The following is an 18,737-nucleotide window of genomic DNA, read 5'->3' on the forward strand; positions in this document are numbered from 1 at the left end:
AGTCAGACTCCAGAGCCCACATTATAACCCGCGGGGTCTCACATTACAGTCCAGAGCCGTCTGGGAGGTCCCTCTCGGGGGTCCAGGAGCTAGTCTTTGTAGTAACACTAAGATGTCATCTGCCTTCTTCACTCTTAGGTATGGAGAGGGGAGTTTTGGGGAAGCTATGACATTATGTGATTAATCTTAGGTTTCCAAATGTTCTGATCTAGGAATAAGGCCATGTGTTAAGGATTGAGCATTCCAGGGAAATGGGTGGGGAGACAAAGAGCTTGGCATGTTCAGGAAAAGAGGCCACTATGGCCAGGTCAGAGTGACCCAGGGAGAAAGCGGAGGTGGCCACCACCAGAATCTGCAGAGCCCGGAAGGCCAGGGCAGAGACTGGATGGCAGTAGGAGAGTGGTGGGACCCCACCAGAAGGCTTTGGTCAGGGGAGTGACAGGATGTCAAGAGGTTTTCTATCCCATATTCAACTCCCTGGCCCCTACAGGCACTGACTCCTGGCTCCTCCTTCCTTCACCAAATTAGGTCTCTTACTCCTGTGGGGCTTTTGCAATTCAGGCTTCTAGTTCATAATGAACCCAGGCCACTGGTCCTTATGGCTCTCAATTCTTCTGCTAGTCAATATTCTCTACATCCTTCCAGGTCAAGTTCAAATCCCAGTTCATCCATGAAGACATTCTAAACAACTCATGATAATTGTCCACTTCTCTGATTTCCTATATGGTCAGTTTTATGTCGTACAAGTATAATACTTAAGGCATGGGGGAAATGATTCAATGGTGGGTGAGAGATGTCAGTGAAGTTTCTACAACAGCCAAAACAAGGAATGTTTGGGTCTGAACTCAAGCAATGACAGTGATAAAAAGGTATTTTAAAGTTTTTTAAATATAATTTTTATTGATTTCAGAGAGGAAGGGAGAGGAAGAAATAGAAACATCAATGATGAGAGAGAATCATCCATCCACTGCTTCCTGCATGCCCCTTAGTTGGGATCAAGCCTGCAACCCAGGCATGTGCCCTGACCAGGAATCGAACAGTGAGTTCGATAAGGCGGTATTTTATAAAGGCAGAATCAAGACTTAGTTACTGCCTGAAAATAAGAATGGTGATACAATAATAATACACAGTGTTTCCTACATATATGCCAGGCACTAACCTTAGTGCTCTAGGTTTATTAACTTTGCTCTTTACCACAACCACATGGGGTGGGCACCACTACTATTCCTATTTAACAGGTAAGAAAGTAAATACCAGGAAGTCAGTGACTTGCTCAAGGTCATACAGCTTGGCAAAGCCAAGACTAAAGGTGGAATGTGAGCCACAAGATAACTAAAGTGAGGCAGAGCTAAACAATCCTGAAACCTTCTCTACAAAAGCATTAATATCAGGGTAACATAAAATGCAAGCCTTCTTGCCAAAGTCTTCTATATTGCATAGGCAAATGCTATTCAAGTTCCTAAATTACTTTTCAAATTTCAAAAATAATTCAATTATCTTCAGAAAGACATTGTACTTGATTTTATTTTATAAATTTAGTAGAATATGTGATTCAAAATAAAATTAAGTGCCATCATTATTAAACACATTAATTTTCTCAACTATACACTCATTAATTGAGGTTTAAATCATGGACAGAAACCATCTTAGTTAGAAGTCTTTTTTTAAAAGTATAAAAATCAAATTTGCATTTAAACTTATAGAAGTACTTATAAAAATACAATTCAATGTTAATAATATGCTAAAATAGTTTCAATTTTTTACACAATATATATTTTTAGAATTAGAAAAAAGTAGAGGAGCTACCTAAAATTAAAGATAGAAAACCATCCCAGGGTTTCCCCTAACCTTTAGAAATATGGTATGAAGAGATTTATCTAGATAGTCAGATGATGGCCCATAAAATATTTTCTATGAAAGGAATAAGCTAGGATATGACTCCATTTATGAAAAATTCTAGAACAAGAAAAGCCAACCCACAGGGACAGTGAGCTGGATCAGTGGCTGCCCGAGGTAGAGGTTGAGGGGAGAACTTCAGAGCCGCAAAAAGGAACTTTCTTGAGTGTCAGCAATGTCATATCTCTTGACAGAGGTGGTAGTTAACATCAGAGTGAAAACTCAGAATCATACACTCCAAATGAGTACGTTTTATTGTACATAAATAAGTAAATAAATCCTACACTCTCTTTAAATCATGTTGAAACTTTAATGTTCCAAGAAAAAAAAAAATACCGTCATAGAAAAAAAACACGTTTTAATTGAGATTTTTTTAAAAACAATTCTAAACCCTCGAACAGTTTCCCTTCTCCGTGAGTAAGCCTACTCTGGCCTGTCCTTGCAGTGACCACTCATAGCGCTCCCCAGACCCCTTTCTGCTCCTCAGAACCAGCCTGCTCCACTCCCTCTCCTACACTCAGATCCTCACTGGAAGGAGTGAGGTAACTAACTGCTCTACAGCATGACACTGGCACTGCCTCCTGCTAGATAAGGCTGCAGGCACCCCCGACATAGACAGCATATTTTCATTGTTTAAAAGATAAGAATAAGCAAATTTTCCTGGTATTTCATTTAAACTTATGGAAGTACTTCTTTCACACGCTCTACCTAAACAATGGCCATAAATTTTATATCAGATTTAATTGATTTAATTAAAGCACCAAGATTTTTAAATACCAATTGATCAAAACTAATACTAGAGAGTATATTGCTTAATATTAAGACATATTATTATATATTCAAAAGAAAAGATATATTATTGCTACCACGAACGAATAACCACCATAGTAATCATTGTTACCAGCAAAAAATAATAATGTCCAAGAATTAAAGAGCATTAAAATACTCAAATTCTGTGAACAACCCCAATGAAACTTGAAATAAAGACTTCACTATTCTTGGGGGAAAATGGGTAGGGGTGGGGATCAAACAAGCTTCAGTTTACTGAAATAGCATTAAATTTTATGTGGTTAAGGAATGAGTAAGATTGCAATAACAATAAACAGATGGGGATACAGATAAGGAAGTCTTATAGACCGCCTTTGGAAAAGAAAAACAGTCAAACAGTTCTGAAACATTAAAAAGCACCTTCTTGCCCAAAGCTGGCAGGCCCATTAAGTAGTCCGAGTGAAGAAAATGTCCTCAAATACGGTGTTAATCTCATTGTGAGAAAGCATATTACCACGCTCTTGCCCCTTTACAATCCAGTGTCTTGGCCCAGTGAGCATGATGTGCTAAAAATGGAAACCAAAGTATGTCCCTGTCCAGTGGCTTCCCGCTGAACTTACAATAAAACATAAGCTTCTTCCCATGGCCTTTGAGGACCTACAAAGCTGGCCCTCGCCTCACATACAAACTGCATCTGGTCCCAAGGCCCCACGTGTCGCCAAGCTCCGGCCCTGGCTGGCTCCCCATGCCTTGAACCAGCAAGCTCATTCCCACCTCGAGGCCTTTGCACTGTCTGTTCACGCTGCCTAGAATTTTCTTTCCCCGGATCCTCATATATCTGGTTCTTGCTTATTACTTTGGCCTATCATTCAGTTATTATTATTATTAAGAATTCTATTAATTTATTATGATTCTATTGTTAACCACCTTTCTGGAATAGCCTTCTCTGACCATGTAATCCAGAGAACCTCCCCCTACTTTCATCAGCATTCTTTACCAGGTGACCTCGCTGCACTGACTTCACAGTTTTCACTGAGCTTACCTTCCTGCTTCTGCACTCTTCCCTCTGTGAGTATGTGAGTTGAGAGCAGAGCCCTTACCCATCTGCTTCACTGCAGAATCCACAGCATCCTGGGATGCAGTCTACGCAGGATGAGTGATGGGATGAATGAACTTCAGAACAGTTAAGACGATGGAAATACAGATGGCTTATCACAATTCTCAGGGTTACATTTGCAGCATTAAGTGATTTACCTTCCTTTAATTTTCTTATATAAAACTTTAAAACAAGTTTAGAAGGCTAAATTGCTGGCATTACCACAGATTATTGATAAGGACAGAGAGATGCTGCAATCATAAGCTACTATACTGGTAGAAATTTCAAATATTAGTAATAAGAGTTATACAAAGGTTCTTTTTAGAAAATTAAGTGTGACTCAATAAATGGTAATCAAGGCCACTGTATTACATCAAGATGAAAACCTACAGAATGTTTTATATTAAATATATTATATATTAATAAAGCTGGAATGATTGGGCTGTACCCCAATGTTACAGTTCTCCTGTCCTCCTAGGCACTTGACGAAATGCTCTGGCCCCGCCACCTGAGTTTTAAGTTAGATGTGGCCATGTGACTAACTTTGACCAGTTAAATGTAAACAGAAGTAACACGTGTTGAGACAAAGCCTCCATCATCCTTGGTTCTTGAGCAACCACAATAGCAGAGCTACAGCGGATGTGTACTGAGAACAAGAAGTAAACGGCTGTTAAGCCCCAGATATTTTGGAGCAGCCTGTTAGCACGGCATCACACAGCGTATCCTGATATAGAAATATAGCACAGCGAGCAAGAACTGGGCTTTGGAATCTACAGGCCTGGGGTGAATCCGAGATCTACCACGTCTGAATGATCATGTGCAAGCCACCTCTCTGGGCCTTAATGTCTTCATCCATAAAATTGTTAAATATCCTATACTTCATAGGGCAGCTATAAAGACTGAATTAATGAGAAAATATATGTGTGATAATGAAATGCCTGGCATAATGGGTAAGCACTCAATAGACAGGAATATGGCATTAAACTCTAACATACCTACTTGCATTAAGGAACTTCGAGTGAATGTTCTATCAAAGTACAGTAAGTCCTCATTTAATGTCATTCATAAATTGTGCAACTTTAAGTGAAATTTGGTAAAATGAAACAATTTTACCATAGGACTAAGTGATATAAACAGAAGTTAACTTCCTAAGGCATCTCATCAACATTATAAGGAAAGAACATTGAAGGAAAGGAGGTAAGGAACTACTATACAGCCTTCTAAACTCTATTCAATGAGAGAACCATTTATCAAGTTCTGGATTCTCCTAGATAAATCTAGAAAAAAGAAGAAAACTAGTGGAACATCTCAAAGTTAAATATTTAGATGGATGTGTAAAGTAAGCGAAGGATATCTATGATTGCAAAGGGAGAGAAGAGAAAATGGACAGCGAGGGGAGGAGGCAGAGAGTTGCTCTTCTTGCCTGCCCTTCAGGCCTGGGCTCAGTCAGAAAAACCAAGGCTCACAGGGAAAGCAAGCCGGGTTCTAAACTGGGAAGACAAGAGAGAGGAAGAAAGGGGTGAGTGCTGAGTGGTGTGCAGACCAGAAGAAAAAGAGGGATAAAGAGCGTGTGGGTCTCGGCTCCAGGGCTGGGATTGGAGGGGAAGCCTCGCAAACCACTGGAAACGCCTTGGTAACAATGAGCAGTCCAGAACGCTGCTTCAATAGTCAGTGCTTAACATGCCAGCAGCACTGGGCTTTGGACTCCCCTTCCCCCTAAAGGACTAACTTGTAAGCAATCTGAAATGCTCACTCCTAGGGTCATTGAGTCCTTAAAACTCGGCTGTCAGGCATACATGAATGAGTGATGCTGTGTTATTGCCTTAGAGACCACACCATCATAAGGGACATAGCTGACAGCTAACATTCATCAAAGCTATGTTGATCAGTCCCTAGAGAGAAAAAAATCTAACCCTAAACTCACCATCAAGATTTGAATTACAAATCAATCTGGTTCAAGTTAAAACTTTTTCAATATCTACACTTTTTAGTTATTTTGAAGTTTTCAAGCATGCATGGCTCATATTCACTGGCTACAAATGAGAAGAATAAATACAAGAGGGAAAAACATAAAATGTACTGAAACAATTCTTATTTTTTTTAAATTACTGGGACAACTACTGAAAAACAGTCACAGATTGTTTTGCCATGATATAATAGTCAGGACTAAATATCATGTAACTAATATTCCTCAAATAATGAAAATATAACTAAAGATGCTGAAATTTTGCTCATAAAAAGTGGACCGTTTTTATAATACAAATAAAAAGTTTCATTACTACCAGGCCATTTAAATTATACCCACATCAGAAATGTGCTAACCATTAGAAACATAAGAGGACCCTTTTCCATTGACATTTGGCTTTTGGCATCAAAGGCAGTCCTCCACAGATCTGATATTAAAACTTGTCGAACGTAAAATGAAATTGTAAAAAAGCCAAAAAAAGAAATGGTCACAATTCTTTTAAATGGCTTGAAGACTTTCTTTAAATACAAGTTCATTTGATATAAACAAAATATTGAAGCGAATGTGAGATGTCAAAGAAATAAAATATCAGAAATGCAACTAGCCTAATAAGATGTAAGAATAAAAGCGTTATTAAGCCTAAGGTGCGAGCTGTAGCCACTGAGATAATGACTGTAAACAATGAGGCAACAAAAGCAATGTCAACATTTAGATTCCGCTGTGGAAATTTTCATGATCATTCTTTTTTTTCTTTTTTATGATCATTCTAATCCAAAATTAAGACTTCCTGGGCCATTTTAGAAAAGTAAGCTCCTTTGGGTGACAAAGTTCACATTAGGAATCAGTCTTGAAGTGGGAAAATATATGAAATCTATGACACATATATGTATATAACTTTATGGGCAATGACTGTGAAAATCCACTGTTCTCTTTCCCGCCCCCATTTTACCATTTCAAAAACAATTTGCCTTCAAAAGCATGTCAGTAAATCTGCAAGTTTTAAAATAATAGAAACCACGTGCCCCATGTGTTCACCAGATTCGTTTTTATGACATATGGTCATCTGCATTAAAATAAATATATTTTGATAAAGAAAGTAATAAAAAGAAATCAAAGAATCCATTCCAAAAATTTCACATCTCTCAATGCAGCACAGGACTGAATTTATTAAACTTGGCCACCTAATAAAATTGGACTTGTGATCTCAGTTAGAGGCACCTGCAACTGATAAAAAGGTGTCCCAAGTTTCACTTGATGAGGGATACAAAATATTTTCCAGACTGGTAGTTTTAAGCTAAGCACTAAAAATTATAGACTTCACATATTTAAGTTCTGTCCTTTTAAAAAAAAAAATGTGTTTATAAAGATTTCAAAAGAGAATGTTTCTGACACCCATAAATTTCTATAACTGCAAGTGAAATGATATTAAGATCAGAAAATAAAAATTCTACTTTAGAACATATTAAATCCATATAACAGATTCTACTTATCAAAACGCCCTTGAGGCTACAGAAGTGTCCACAGCAAAACTGATTAATCTCCAGGTAATCCCAAACCCCTGGAAGGTGAAGCACATCTTGCATTTCAATATCTGCCCTCTTGTTTCTACTCCACGAACAGGTATTTTTCGAAGACAGAGCATCTTAAAGTTTCCCGTTTGATCAATTTTGGTCTTTAAAAATCAACAAGCCGAAGCCAGTTTGGCTCAGTGGTAGAGCGTTGGTCTGCGGACTGAAGGGTCGCGGGTTCAATTCCGGTCAAGGGCATGTACCTTGGTTGCGGGCACATCCTCAGTAGGGGGTGTGCAGGAGGCAGCTGGTCGATGTTTCTGTCTCATCGACGTTTCTAGCTCTCTATCTCTCTCCCTTTCTCTCTCTGTTAAAAATCAATAAAATATATATTTTTTTAAAAATCAACAACAAAACTTTTAATACTCTCTTTTCAGTCAATAAGTATTACAGAATAAAAAGTATTAAAAACAAAAGCTTAGTAAACTTCAAAACAAAACAAATAACTAACACCAGAGTGTAGCAGGAAAGAGGTAAAAAAAAGAAAGAAAATCTGAATTAGGTCCCTAAGAACGAATGAGTCCTACTCAGCGTTCCATAGAAATGCCAACCCACGCCCCCAAAACGCACACCAGGAGAGCAATGTATTCATTAATGGCATTAAGAACAGAAAGGAAAATCTGGGAGGAATGAATGTTGTGTGCTACTTACTATCTTTTAGAAATCAAGAACTGGTCTAACATCTAGGTAATGTATTTGTATAAATTCTTATATTTAAACTCACCTGATTCATTTTCAATTCCTGTTGTGTTCTGAAAAGATACACACAACAAAAACTTCTTTGATTACATGAGCCCTAAAAAGAAAAACAGACAATTGTAATATGTACCTGCCTACAAATTTACAGGGATTTCAAACCACACACAGAACTGCAGAGTTTGCTCAAAGGGCTATTCATAAAGCAATTCCATGCCAGATCAACTTCGATCTATGTGGAGAGCTTACTTCCCAGATTTATTAGTTACAATAAAAAAGATTTCTTGCTAATCTCTCCCAGGGCTTCATCGTACTCTACAATTGAAAGCAGACTCATTAGAATGATATCAAATTTTTGCTTTGGAATTGCATCATTCCTGAAAAGAAATGTTAGCTTTGTTCATAGAAACACAAAGCCTTGTTGCATAAATTATGCGATTTAATTGTCCTTCTCTTACTTATATCAACCCTGAGTTGAATACAAACACTATTAGACCCCTTTACAATATTTTGTTTTTCAAGTTCCTGAAATAGAGGCGGATTCAATAACATTTTTATAGCGAATTCTCTTTGAGAAACAGAACAAAAACCTTGTAGTAAAATGCAAATGTTTCATTAAAAGCTGTTTGGAAAGAACTACAATTGTTCCTTTAAATTTCTTCTTCAATGTACTTATAGTATAATAAAATAACAAGAATACAAAATCGTTCCTTACAAACGAATGCGATATACTTATTTCTAAATAACAATCTATAAAGATGGTCCTCTCTGCAACATACATCCCACGTGTCAATTGAAGTCCTTCACAATAAATGAAAATCATGCCACTTTCAGGAGCACTTCCACTGTAATATTCTAAGTTTTCAGCATTTACACACACACACACACACACACACATACACACACCATTAAGTATAATTATATTTTTTCATGAACTTACTTACAATAATCTCTTCTTCTTATACCCCAAAGACACTGCTCACCTTAGAACTATATGTTCTAACTAGAAACCCAGTACGTGAAATTCATGCATTGGGGTGGGTGGCGGGGGGTGGGGGGGGGAGGCCCCTCAACCCAGCCTGCACCCTCTCCAATCTGGGACCCTCGGGGGATGTCCAACTGACCGGGCCTAAATGGGTAGTTGGACATCCCTCTCATAATCCAGGACTGCTGGCTCCCAATCGCTGCCTGAATGCCTGATTCCCCCTAACTGCTTCTGCCTGCTAGCCTGACCACCCCCTAACTGTCCTCCCCTGCCAGCCTGGTTGCCTGTAACTGCCTTCTCCTGCTGGCCTGAGTTCCCCCAACTGTCCTCCCCTACAGGCCTGGTTGCCCCCAACTGCCCTCCTCTGCTGGCCCAGTCATCCCCAACTGCCCTCCCTTGCAGGCCTGGTCCCTCCCAACTGCCGCCTGGCCTGATCACCCACAACTGCCCTTCCCTGCTGGCCATCTTTTGGCAGCCATCTGTGTCCACACATGGGGCCAGCCATCTTGTGTGTTGGAGGGATGGTCAATTTGCATATTACTCTTTTATTAGATAGGATTGTAAATAAACTAAGGAACTTGTAAAACAGTGATATTCTGCAAACGAGGAGAAAATACTGCCTGCCCACTTCATGCAGACGAGGGGTTTTCATTTTATCCTGTTCGTTAACAGGACAGTTTGGGATTTCTTTTCCCTTGAGCTACTTAACCTCACTCACCTGATCACCTTTAGGGCCTGGTCATCTAAACTAGCTTTTTTTTTCCTCATACTTGGCACAGGGAATGTATTCCATAACTTGCATCTTATTGAAAAGCTCAGTCTAACCAAACCAATATGAAAAAGTCCATTCTTTTCAAATTTAATATTGAGCTTCTTTCTCAGATACATGTCCTTCTTTAGTATTCATTCTATACTGAATATAATTGATCCTTTTCTATGATACTGAAGATTGTTATCACTAACTAACAGTGATGAGATTAGTGGCTAAGAAGGCGTGCATGCCTGGCACTCTGTACCACAAATGCCTACTGACTGATGAGAGGTCCCACTAGAAGAAATCTTTTTTTTTCCCCCCCCCACAGAAAGGAAGGGAGAGGGATAGAGAGCTAGAAACGTCGATGAGAGAGAAACATTGACCAGCTGCCTCCTGCACACACACCCCTCCACCGGGGATGTGCCCACAACCAATGTACATGCCCTTGACCAGAATCGAACCCGGAACTCTTGAGTCCGCAGACCGACACTCTATCTACTGAGCCAAACTGGTTTCGGCTAGGAGAAATCTTTTGTTTTTGTTTTTGTGGGGTTTTTTAAAATATATTTTACTGATTTTTCACAGAGAGGAATGGAGAAAGATACAGAGTTAGAAACATCGATGAGAAAGAGTCATCGATCAGCTGCCTCTTTCATGCCCTTGACCGGAATCGAACCTGGGACCTTTCAGTCCACAGGCCTACGCTCTAACCACTGAGCCAAACCGGTTTCGGCTAGGAGAAATCTTTTGAATAAAATGTCCCGGAGTGAATAAAATGTCATGTTTTTCACTTGCTTCTCACTAAGTTTTTAGAGGTGGAATTAATAACATTGGCCACAGAATGTTCTGAGGAACAGAATGAAAAAAAATCTTACAATAAAATGCAAACATTTCAATGAAAGATCTTCAGAAAGAGCTATACAATGTTTTGCAAGGTAAGTACTGTTCACCAGAAGGGCTATGGCTTTTCCATCCAGAGATGGGAAGCCACTGGGATGCTGACGGTGGCAGGAATGACCTAACATGACTTAGATTTAGAGAGACCAAGAACTACAAATCAGGTAGGAGAAAAAATGTGAGAAGTAGCTGGATACTCGATCTATCTGCAAAATAGAGTCCCAGGATGTGATACTGGATTAGATACCAGGGATGAAAGAGGGAAGTCAGGGATGACACCAGGGTGTTTATCCTAAGGACATGAAAGAATAGAACTGCCATTTTTTCTGATGCTGCCTCCTTCTTTTCAATGTGCTTTCCATTTGTTTCTCCCTCTTTTTTAAAAAACATTTTCTTCTCTCCCCATTTTGCGGTTGCTAGCTCACAGGCACAATTCAAACAACTGAGATGCCCTGATATCTGAAACCACATATCCAAAATATCCACGTTCAGTAGCGCCTCACTATCTCAGGGAACTGGATCCAGGACCCACTCCCAACGGCCCCACAGACACCAAAATCCTCAGAGGCTCAAGCACCTTAAATAAAATGGCATATCTGCATATAACCTGCATAGGCACACCCTGCCATATACTTAAATCTCAAGGTTACCCATACCTAATACAATGTAAATGCTGTGTAAATAGTTGTTGCAGTATATTGTTTAGAAACTATTAAAGGGGAAAAAGTCTGTGAATATTCAGTACAGATGCAATCACCAATCACTGTAGGCCTAACTCCATGGTACACATCTACAACAACCTAGCTCCCCGCACCCTTCCCCAAACCCCCGCCCCAGAATATTTTCAGTCCTTGGTCAGTTGAATTTGTAGGTGCAGAGCCTGTAAATACAGAGGGCCAACTGTTCTTTCACTGTTACCTCAATTTTTTCTTAATGAAAAATTTTACAATAGAATTCAGATTGTTATAGGATTAGTAATCTCTCTGACTTTCTACACTGTCATTCCCTCTTTGTCCAAATAGGACTGCACTCATCATTTCTTTCCAGAGAACAAAAGGACCTTAACATCTTTTTCTTAGAGTTGACTACATACCTACATGCTTGGACCCTTCTGTCAATCACTTCAAATCCTAATGGCTAAAAATAAGACCTTCATTTTTTTTTCTCTCTCCCTCTTCGCTTACAACAATGTCAAATAATATATCTAAAATATTTTACAATATCAAACATTGCAAATCCAACACTAACTTCTCAAATGACATTTTAAGTTATATTTTTTATTCAAAATAAAGGATGTTACAACAAAAGAATTGCGACTTTGAGGACCATTTGAGGACCACTGCATTTTGGGCAACTCTTGTGAGGGGCTGTCCCTTCCTTTCGGGCCATTTAGCACTGCCCTGTACAAGGCCATAGTGCCTTCACACACTTTGACAATCAAACCATCTACACATCCCCAAATACCATCCCAACTGAGCACCTACAAACTGTAGACTCTAAAACTCTAAAAACAGTTATTGAAGTAACTTCCTTAAGATTCCTCCAGCAGCGCAAGGCCCTGTGCCAGTGTCAGAGCAACCCCACCTAGCTTTCATTCTCGATGTTGACTTCACAGGACTGTCTTTAAGTACCCACGTGACCAATACAGATATCTCAAGGTCAAAGTTTTACCACATGTGAGAACTATCAATGTAGACTCTACACTGACAGAGGCACAGAGGAATCTTCCACGCATAACACTAAAACTTAAGAATTTTATCAAAAATTTTAAATGGTAAATAACTAAGGTAAATACTTAAAATCCACTGGCCCATTTGGCTCAGTGGATAGAACATGAGCCTACAAACTGAAGGGTCCTGGTTTCGATTCTGATCAAGAGGACATACTGTACCTTGGTTACAGACTCAATCCAGGTCTGGGTGTGTGTGGGAGGCAACCAATCAATGTGTCTCTCACATCAATATTTCTCTCTCTCTTTCCCACCCCTTCCCTCCCCTTGCTTCCCTTCCCTCTCTTCCCTCCCCTTTCCTTCTCTTCCCTTCCCTTTCCTTCCCTCCCCTCCCCTCCCCTCTATTCTACTTTCACACTGGAAAAAGTACCGCCAACTTTCCTTTTAAAAGCAGGCTCTATTACCACATAAGCTAAAGTGTAAAAAAAAAAAAAAAAAAATCAAACCTGACATGTTAATCACTTTAAGAATAAAGAGATCAGCCCTAGCCAGTTTGGCTCAGTATATAGAGTGTCAGCCTGTGGACTGAAGGATCCTGAGTTCGATTCTGGTCAAAGGCACATGCCTGGGTTGCGGGCTTGATCCCAGTAGGGAACATGCAGGAGGCAGCTAATCAATGATTCTCTCTCTCATCATTGATATTTCTATCTCCCCCTTCCTTCCCTCTGGAATCAATAAAAATTATTTTTTTTAAAGAATATAGAGATCATGTGTGAGTGTGTGAAGAACCAGAGACTGAGAATACAGCAAATATTTGGTGAGTTGCTGAATCAAAGGGCGTGAACTCATTCCTGGAAACTGGGTGCTTGTGTCTCTCACCCTCTAGACCAGGGGTCCTCAAACTTTTTAAAGTGGGGGCCAGATCACGGTCCCTCAGAGAGCTGGAGGGCCGGACTATATGAACTACTAATTCCTACTGTAACACCTCGGCTGCGCTCACTGCCCAAAAACCTGGCGGGCCGGATCAGACTCCTCTGCGGGCCGCATGTGGCCCGAGGGCCGTAGTTTGAAGACGCCTGCTCTAGAACGATGTCTACCACGGCAAAAAGGCAATGTTTAACAGAGCAGACCACACAGGAATTTCCCCACCTAAAAAGTATGTGGGAGATGCAGAGAACAGAATAGCTCACATATAAACCAGTAATTTCTCCCATTTCAATCAATCAGTTTCCTCAATGAGGCCCACCACCAAAGACATGTCCTGGGGCCTGACTCACCAAATTCACAGAGCCGTGTCCTGACACAAACCTAAGTCAGGAAGCAGAGCTTAGCACTTCACTCCAGGTGGGGGGATTTGATTCAGACAGCACCGTTTCCGCATTAACAGACAGGAAACATAGAGGGGCTGCTGTTCCGAATGACTTTAGAGCCGCAGAGCACCAATGAGAAAATAATACTGATTAGGGCTTTTGTTTGCAATATGGAAGTGAAACACCAGAGCAAAATGTTAAGTAAGAAACCTGTGGATATGCTAGGAAAGCACCGTAAGTCTAAGTTTAGATTATGGGACTCTGGGGATATTTTCCTCCACTAGAATTTACTTAAAAAAAAAAAAAAAAAAAAAAAAAAAAAAGTGGTTGGAGGGGACTAAAGGGAAAATTTTCAAAATATACTGCTCCAAGCCTCCATTAATAAAGAGCTAGCTTAGCCGAAGCCGGTTTGGCTCAGTGGTAGAGCGTCGGTCTGCGGACTGAAAGGTCCCAGGTTCGATTCCGGTCAAGGGCATGTACATTGGTTGCAGGCACATCCCCGGTAGGGGGTGTGCAAGAGACAGCTGGTCGATGTTTCTCTCTAATTGACATTTCTAGCTCTCTATCCCTCTCCCCTCCTCTCTGTAAAAATTCAATAAAATATATTTTTAAAAAAATAAAATAAAAATAAAAAAATAAAGAGCTAGCTTAGCAATAAATGTATAGCGATTGCTGACTAGTATTTACCTGGCTGATGTTATGGATAGCTATTAGCATGTGCTCTCCCTTTTTCTTTTGATTAAAGGTATGCATCTATGACATTGCATTGCACTGAACATGTAATTTATTACATCACAAAGTTCACGTTTTGTTTAGGGTTCCTACAATAATTCCCTCCCACCCCCCCAATTAGAACTATCTAGTTTCTCTACAGAAATTACAACATATTACTCTCACTAACTGTTTGCTACTCCTTCCTATGATGCTTAAAACAAAAACAAAAAAATGTCAATTTTCCTGAGTGAAATAACTCCTTCCAATCAAAATACTCTTGAATTAAAAAGTTAATTTCCTTTCCTTATTTCCAGTACTAACTGGTAAAAATCCATATGAAAAGGGAGTGGAGGTGTGAAAATACAAACGCTGTCCAGCCAGTCACTACTCTGATGAGAACTGTGCCACAGACTCAAGATTATTATTACAACTGCCATCTCTTCTAGGAAAAGAACAACTTAAGCAACTGTTGAATGCATGTTCTGAAAACAGCACTGAAGTCAAAGAAGTCCCTATCGTAGTAAAACTATACTTTTCTAACATTCCCCCCATGCCAGATGTGTAGAAACTTTCGGTATATAAAAGGAAAATTAAGTCAATTTTTTCCTAACACTCAATGCTAAACACACCATTTCTAAAGTCAGATGCCACATTTCACAATTCCCAAAATAAAATGCATTCTCAGTTAACACCTTTATTGTTTCTCCACTGGAGTTGCCAACGCAGATTTACATTTGTGACTAAACAGTCAAAACGGAGAGCTTTCAGAACCCTGCAAAGTCTTCTGAATCTCCTGAAAAAAGGGGACAAAAGTTTCAGCAATGTCACACATTGGTCCTGGCACTAAGTACTCATTTTCTCACATAAAACTCTTTAAACATTAATATGGTCACCTTACAAGCGGCCACTCCGACCTCTTTGGGATTTTCCTACAGGATAAAATACCTAGAACACGCATGTTCTACAAACCACATATAAATGACAAGGGGGCTTCCTAAATCCATAAGTAAACAACCTAAAAAAACAAAATGGAAGTTATGCCAGATCTACTTTGCAAAGCCCCACATATCACTACAAGCTTCTATAGGTCTTCTCCCGAGGTTATTAAGGTATTTACTATTTGGGTAGAAAGCAACTCTTCTACTTTAAGTAAAATCTGAGGTTTGAAGTCTATCCTCTAAATATGTCCCTACTTCTGTTCTCAAGAGCATTATTTTTAAATAGCAATGCCGGTGTATTTCTATACAGTTTAAGAAGCTCTCGTACATACATGAGTTTTTATTTTTTTAAAGGAAAGTATGTTTCCTCAAAATAAATTATTTGCAGTTCTGTTTCAAGGTAAAAATAAATGCTTCCCTATTGGTGATAAAAATGGTGCTATTGGCTCTGGAAAACTAGTGTGGCTCAAGAAGAACTATCCAGAGAGAAGAGATGGGGAAGGATTTGGCTTTGTGGAAGGTGTGGAAGGGACTGGGGAGAACAGCGGTCCCCCACCCCCACCCCCATATTCAGTAGGAGCAGAGCCGTGACGGACTACACGGGACAGTCCTGCTGTGACAGACTACTTGGGGCAGTCCTGCTGTGACAGACTACACGGGGCAGTCCTGCTGTGACAGGCTACACGGGACAGTCCTGTTGTGACAGACTACACGGGGCAGTCCTGCTGTGACAGGCTACACGGGGCAGTCCTGTTGGGACAGACTACACGGGACAGTCCTGCTGTGACAGACTACACGGGGCAGTCCTGTTGTGACAGACTACACGGGGCAGTCCTGCTGTGACAGACTACACGGGGCAGTCCTGTTGTGACAGACTACACGGGGCAGTCCTGTTGTGACAGACTACACGGGGCAGTCCTGCTGTGACAGACTACACGGGACAGTCCTGCTGTGACAGACTACTTGGGACAGTCCTGTTGGGACAGACTACTTGGGGCAGTCCTGCTGTGACAGACTACACGGGGCAGTCCTGTTGTGACAGACTACACGGGGCAGTCCTGTTGTGACAGACTACACGGGGCAGTCCTGTTGTGACAGACTACACGGGACAGTCCTGCTGTGACAGACTACACGGGACAGTCCTGCTGTGACAGACTACTTGGGGCAGTCCTGCTGTGACAGACTACACGGGACAGTCCTGCTGTGACAGACTACATGGGACAGTCCTGTTGTGACAGACTACTTGGGGTAGTCCTGTTGGTAGGGAGTTGGTTCCAGGTTAAATGTAAACCTGACCCTGTAATTAGGGCTCCCCAGATATTGTGTACGTATTATCCCACACAACCTCCCTCTGACCCCACTGCAAAGTCCTGGAGGCCTTCAGAGAAGCATGGAAGAGGAGATAGAGGCAGAGCCCATGAGCACATTTGGGCAGGAGGGGAAACCTGGTTTCATGACTTCCCATCAGCAAGGCAGCTCTGACCATCTGGATGAGCAACATGGAGCCAGGAGCTCTTTCAGACGGGGGAAGGGGAGGGAGGTCACAAACTAAAGAATGTCTAACAGTTTAGGAAGAGTAAACCAACAGGAAGGAGAAAGGACAGAGGAGGGGAAAGGGCAGCCACAGAATACGTTTTCTAACTGAATAGGAGGTAAATGAAGATGGTGAACAGCCCAACATATGGAATATGACTGACCGAAAGAATGAACAGATTTTAAAGGCAGAGCAGGAAGAAGCAGTGATTAAGAGGAAGGGGTTAAATCCTAGCTGGTTTGGTTCAGTGGATAGAGCATACCCTTGTGGGCTGAGGGTCCCTGGTTCGATTCTGATCAAGGGCACATGCCTGGGTTTCGGGCTCAATCGCTAGTAGGGGGTTTGCAGGAGGCAACCAATCAATGACTCTCTCTCATCACTGATGTTTCTCTCTCTCTCCTCCTCTCCCTTTTCTAAACTCCATAAAAACATATTTTAAAAATATATGTATAAAAAAAGGAGGAAGGGTTGAGCTCTGGTTTAGAGACTGAGGGAAGGCTACATAGAAAGCTGCATCCCTCAAATGGAGGAAAAGGTCCCAGCACGGACTGCTTCAGGGCTGGGGACGGAGATTTAGAAAAAAAGCTGGAGGACTCAGAGATAACCTGGGTTTCTCTCGATCATGTATCCCTCAATTATCCCTCAAAACCTACTGCATTAGGAGGAATGCTACTAACCTAAAGCATCTCCGAGTGCTTGCTTAGTCTTCATCCATTCATCTCAAAACATCCCAGCTGGCCCTGCCACTGCCAGAAATGCCAGGCTCTGTGGCCCACCTGTGATCCGGCTTATCCAGCGCACTGAGGTCGGGCTCACTTACATTACTAGGCGACTGTGTTGATACAGTATTTATCTCTCCAAATAGGTGAACAGACCTGCTCACCTATGACCTCTGACAAGTGGTAACAGCTTCACTATTAAGAATCTAAATTTAGCCCTAGTCAGTTTTGCTCAGTGGAAAGAGCATCGGTGTTCAGACTGAAGGGTCCCAGGTCTGATTCCAATCAAGGGCACGTACCTCAGTTGCAGGCTCTCAGCCTTGGTCGGGGACATATAGGAGGCAACCAATTGGAGTGTCTCACTCACATTGGGGTTTCTCTGTCTCTCCCTTCCACTCTCTCTAAAAATCAATGGAAAAACATCTTCGGGTAAGGATTAAAAAAAAAAAATCTAAATTTATCCCAAGAACCTCCTTTTTAAAACTCTTACTTTCAGGTAGACTGTAAATCTAGGTCTTTCAGAATTATGGCAAAGTCCCTAAAATAATTCTCACAGAGTGAGAAACATTTAGAGTATTATTTTTATATTCATACTCCAAATTTTGCCTAATTTACATTGTCTTAGCTAAGGCCTTGGGTAATTAATGCACAGGATTCATGTTATTTATGTTATTTAGTGTCTGGTGAATCTTTTAAAAAAAATTTTTGAAGGCATTATTTAAATGATTTGAAAATGCCACAGAATTTCCCCTCCAGAAATTAATGTACTCTTAGGGGAACTACTTACAAGCACCTATAAAATCTATAGGTTTCACCAATTTCCAGACAGGCAGTCCACCATAATCAAACCAACAATTGCACTTAGCTATACACGTTTCAGGCAAGCTGTGCCAAGAAATAATTTAGCTCTTTCAAAGCAAAGCCTATCATATGATTTTCTGCAAGAGCTACAAAATACTCTTTTCACCAAAATGGCTGGCAAACATAACTTATTCAGTGAAGCTCCTTCAGTGCATGTTCCAAAGGACTAATAAATGAAAACACAGCGTAGGTATGACATGAACCAAGACTGTAAGAGTAAGTACCAGACAGTACTGAGAATAATATCATAAGCATATTTCACTCCAAATGACCAGATGAGGGAGGTGGGGGTGGGGAACCGAAGGCATTCTCGTTAAGAAAGAATATGGAAATGATACATGCATTCATCCCCGTGAAATTATGCAG

General features: G+C 40.7%; 1 protein-coding gene across 5 annotated transcripts in view; it reads right to left on the reverse strand.

Moving 5' to 3' along the window:
- The window catches only part of PRDM2 (PR/SET domain 2), a 106,201-nt gene that overhangs the window by 83,327 nt on the left and 4,137 nt on the right, over positions 1-18,737 (reverse strand). For 2 of the 5 annotated variants that reach the window (XM_036448187.2, XM_036448181.2), the window contains exon 2: positions 8,019-8,090. The exons of 2 other annotated variants lie outside the window; for them this stretch is intronic. In XM_036448187.2, the coding sequence (XP_036304080.1) occupies positions 8,019-8,027 (9 nt within the window). In that variant the 5' untranslated portion in view covers positions 8,028-8,090. Of the gene's footprint in view, positions 1-6,082; positions 6,128-8,018; positions 8,091-18,737 lie in introns of those variants that run through there. One more of the 5 variants, XM_036448186.2, reaches the window with a different exon arrangement.

Source organism: Pipistrellus kuhlii, unplaced genomic scaffold, assembly GCF_014108245.1.
Source record: "Pipistrellus kuhlii isolate mPipKuh1 unplaced genomic scaffold, mPipKuh1.p scaffold_m20_p_2, whole genome shotgun sequence".
Lineage (NCBI taxonomy): Eukaryota > Metazoa > Chordata > Mammalia > Chiroptera > Vespertilionidae > Pipistrellus > Pipistrellus kuhlii.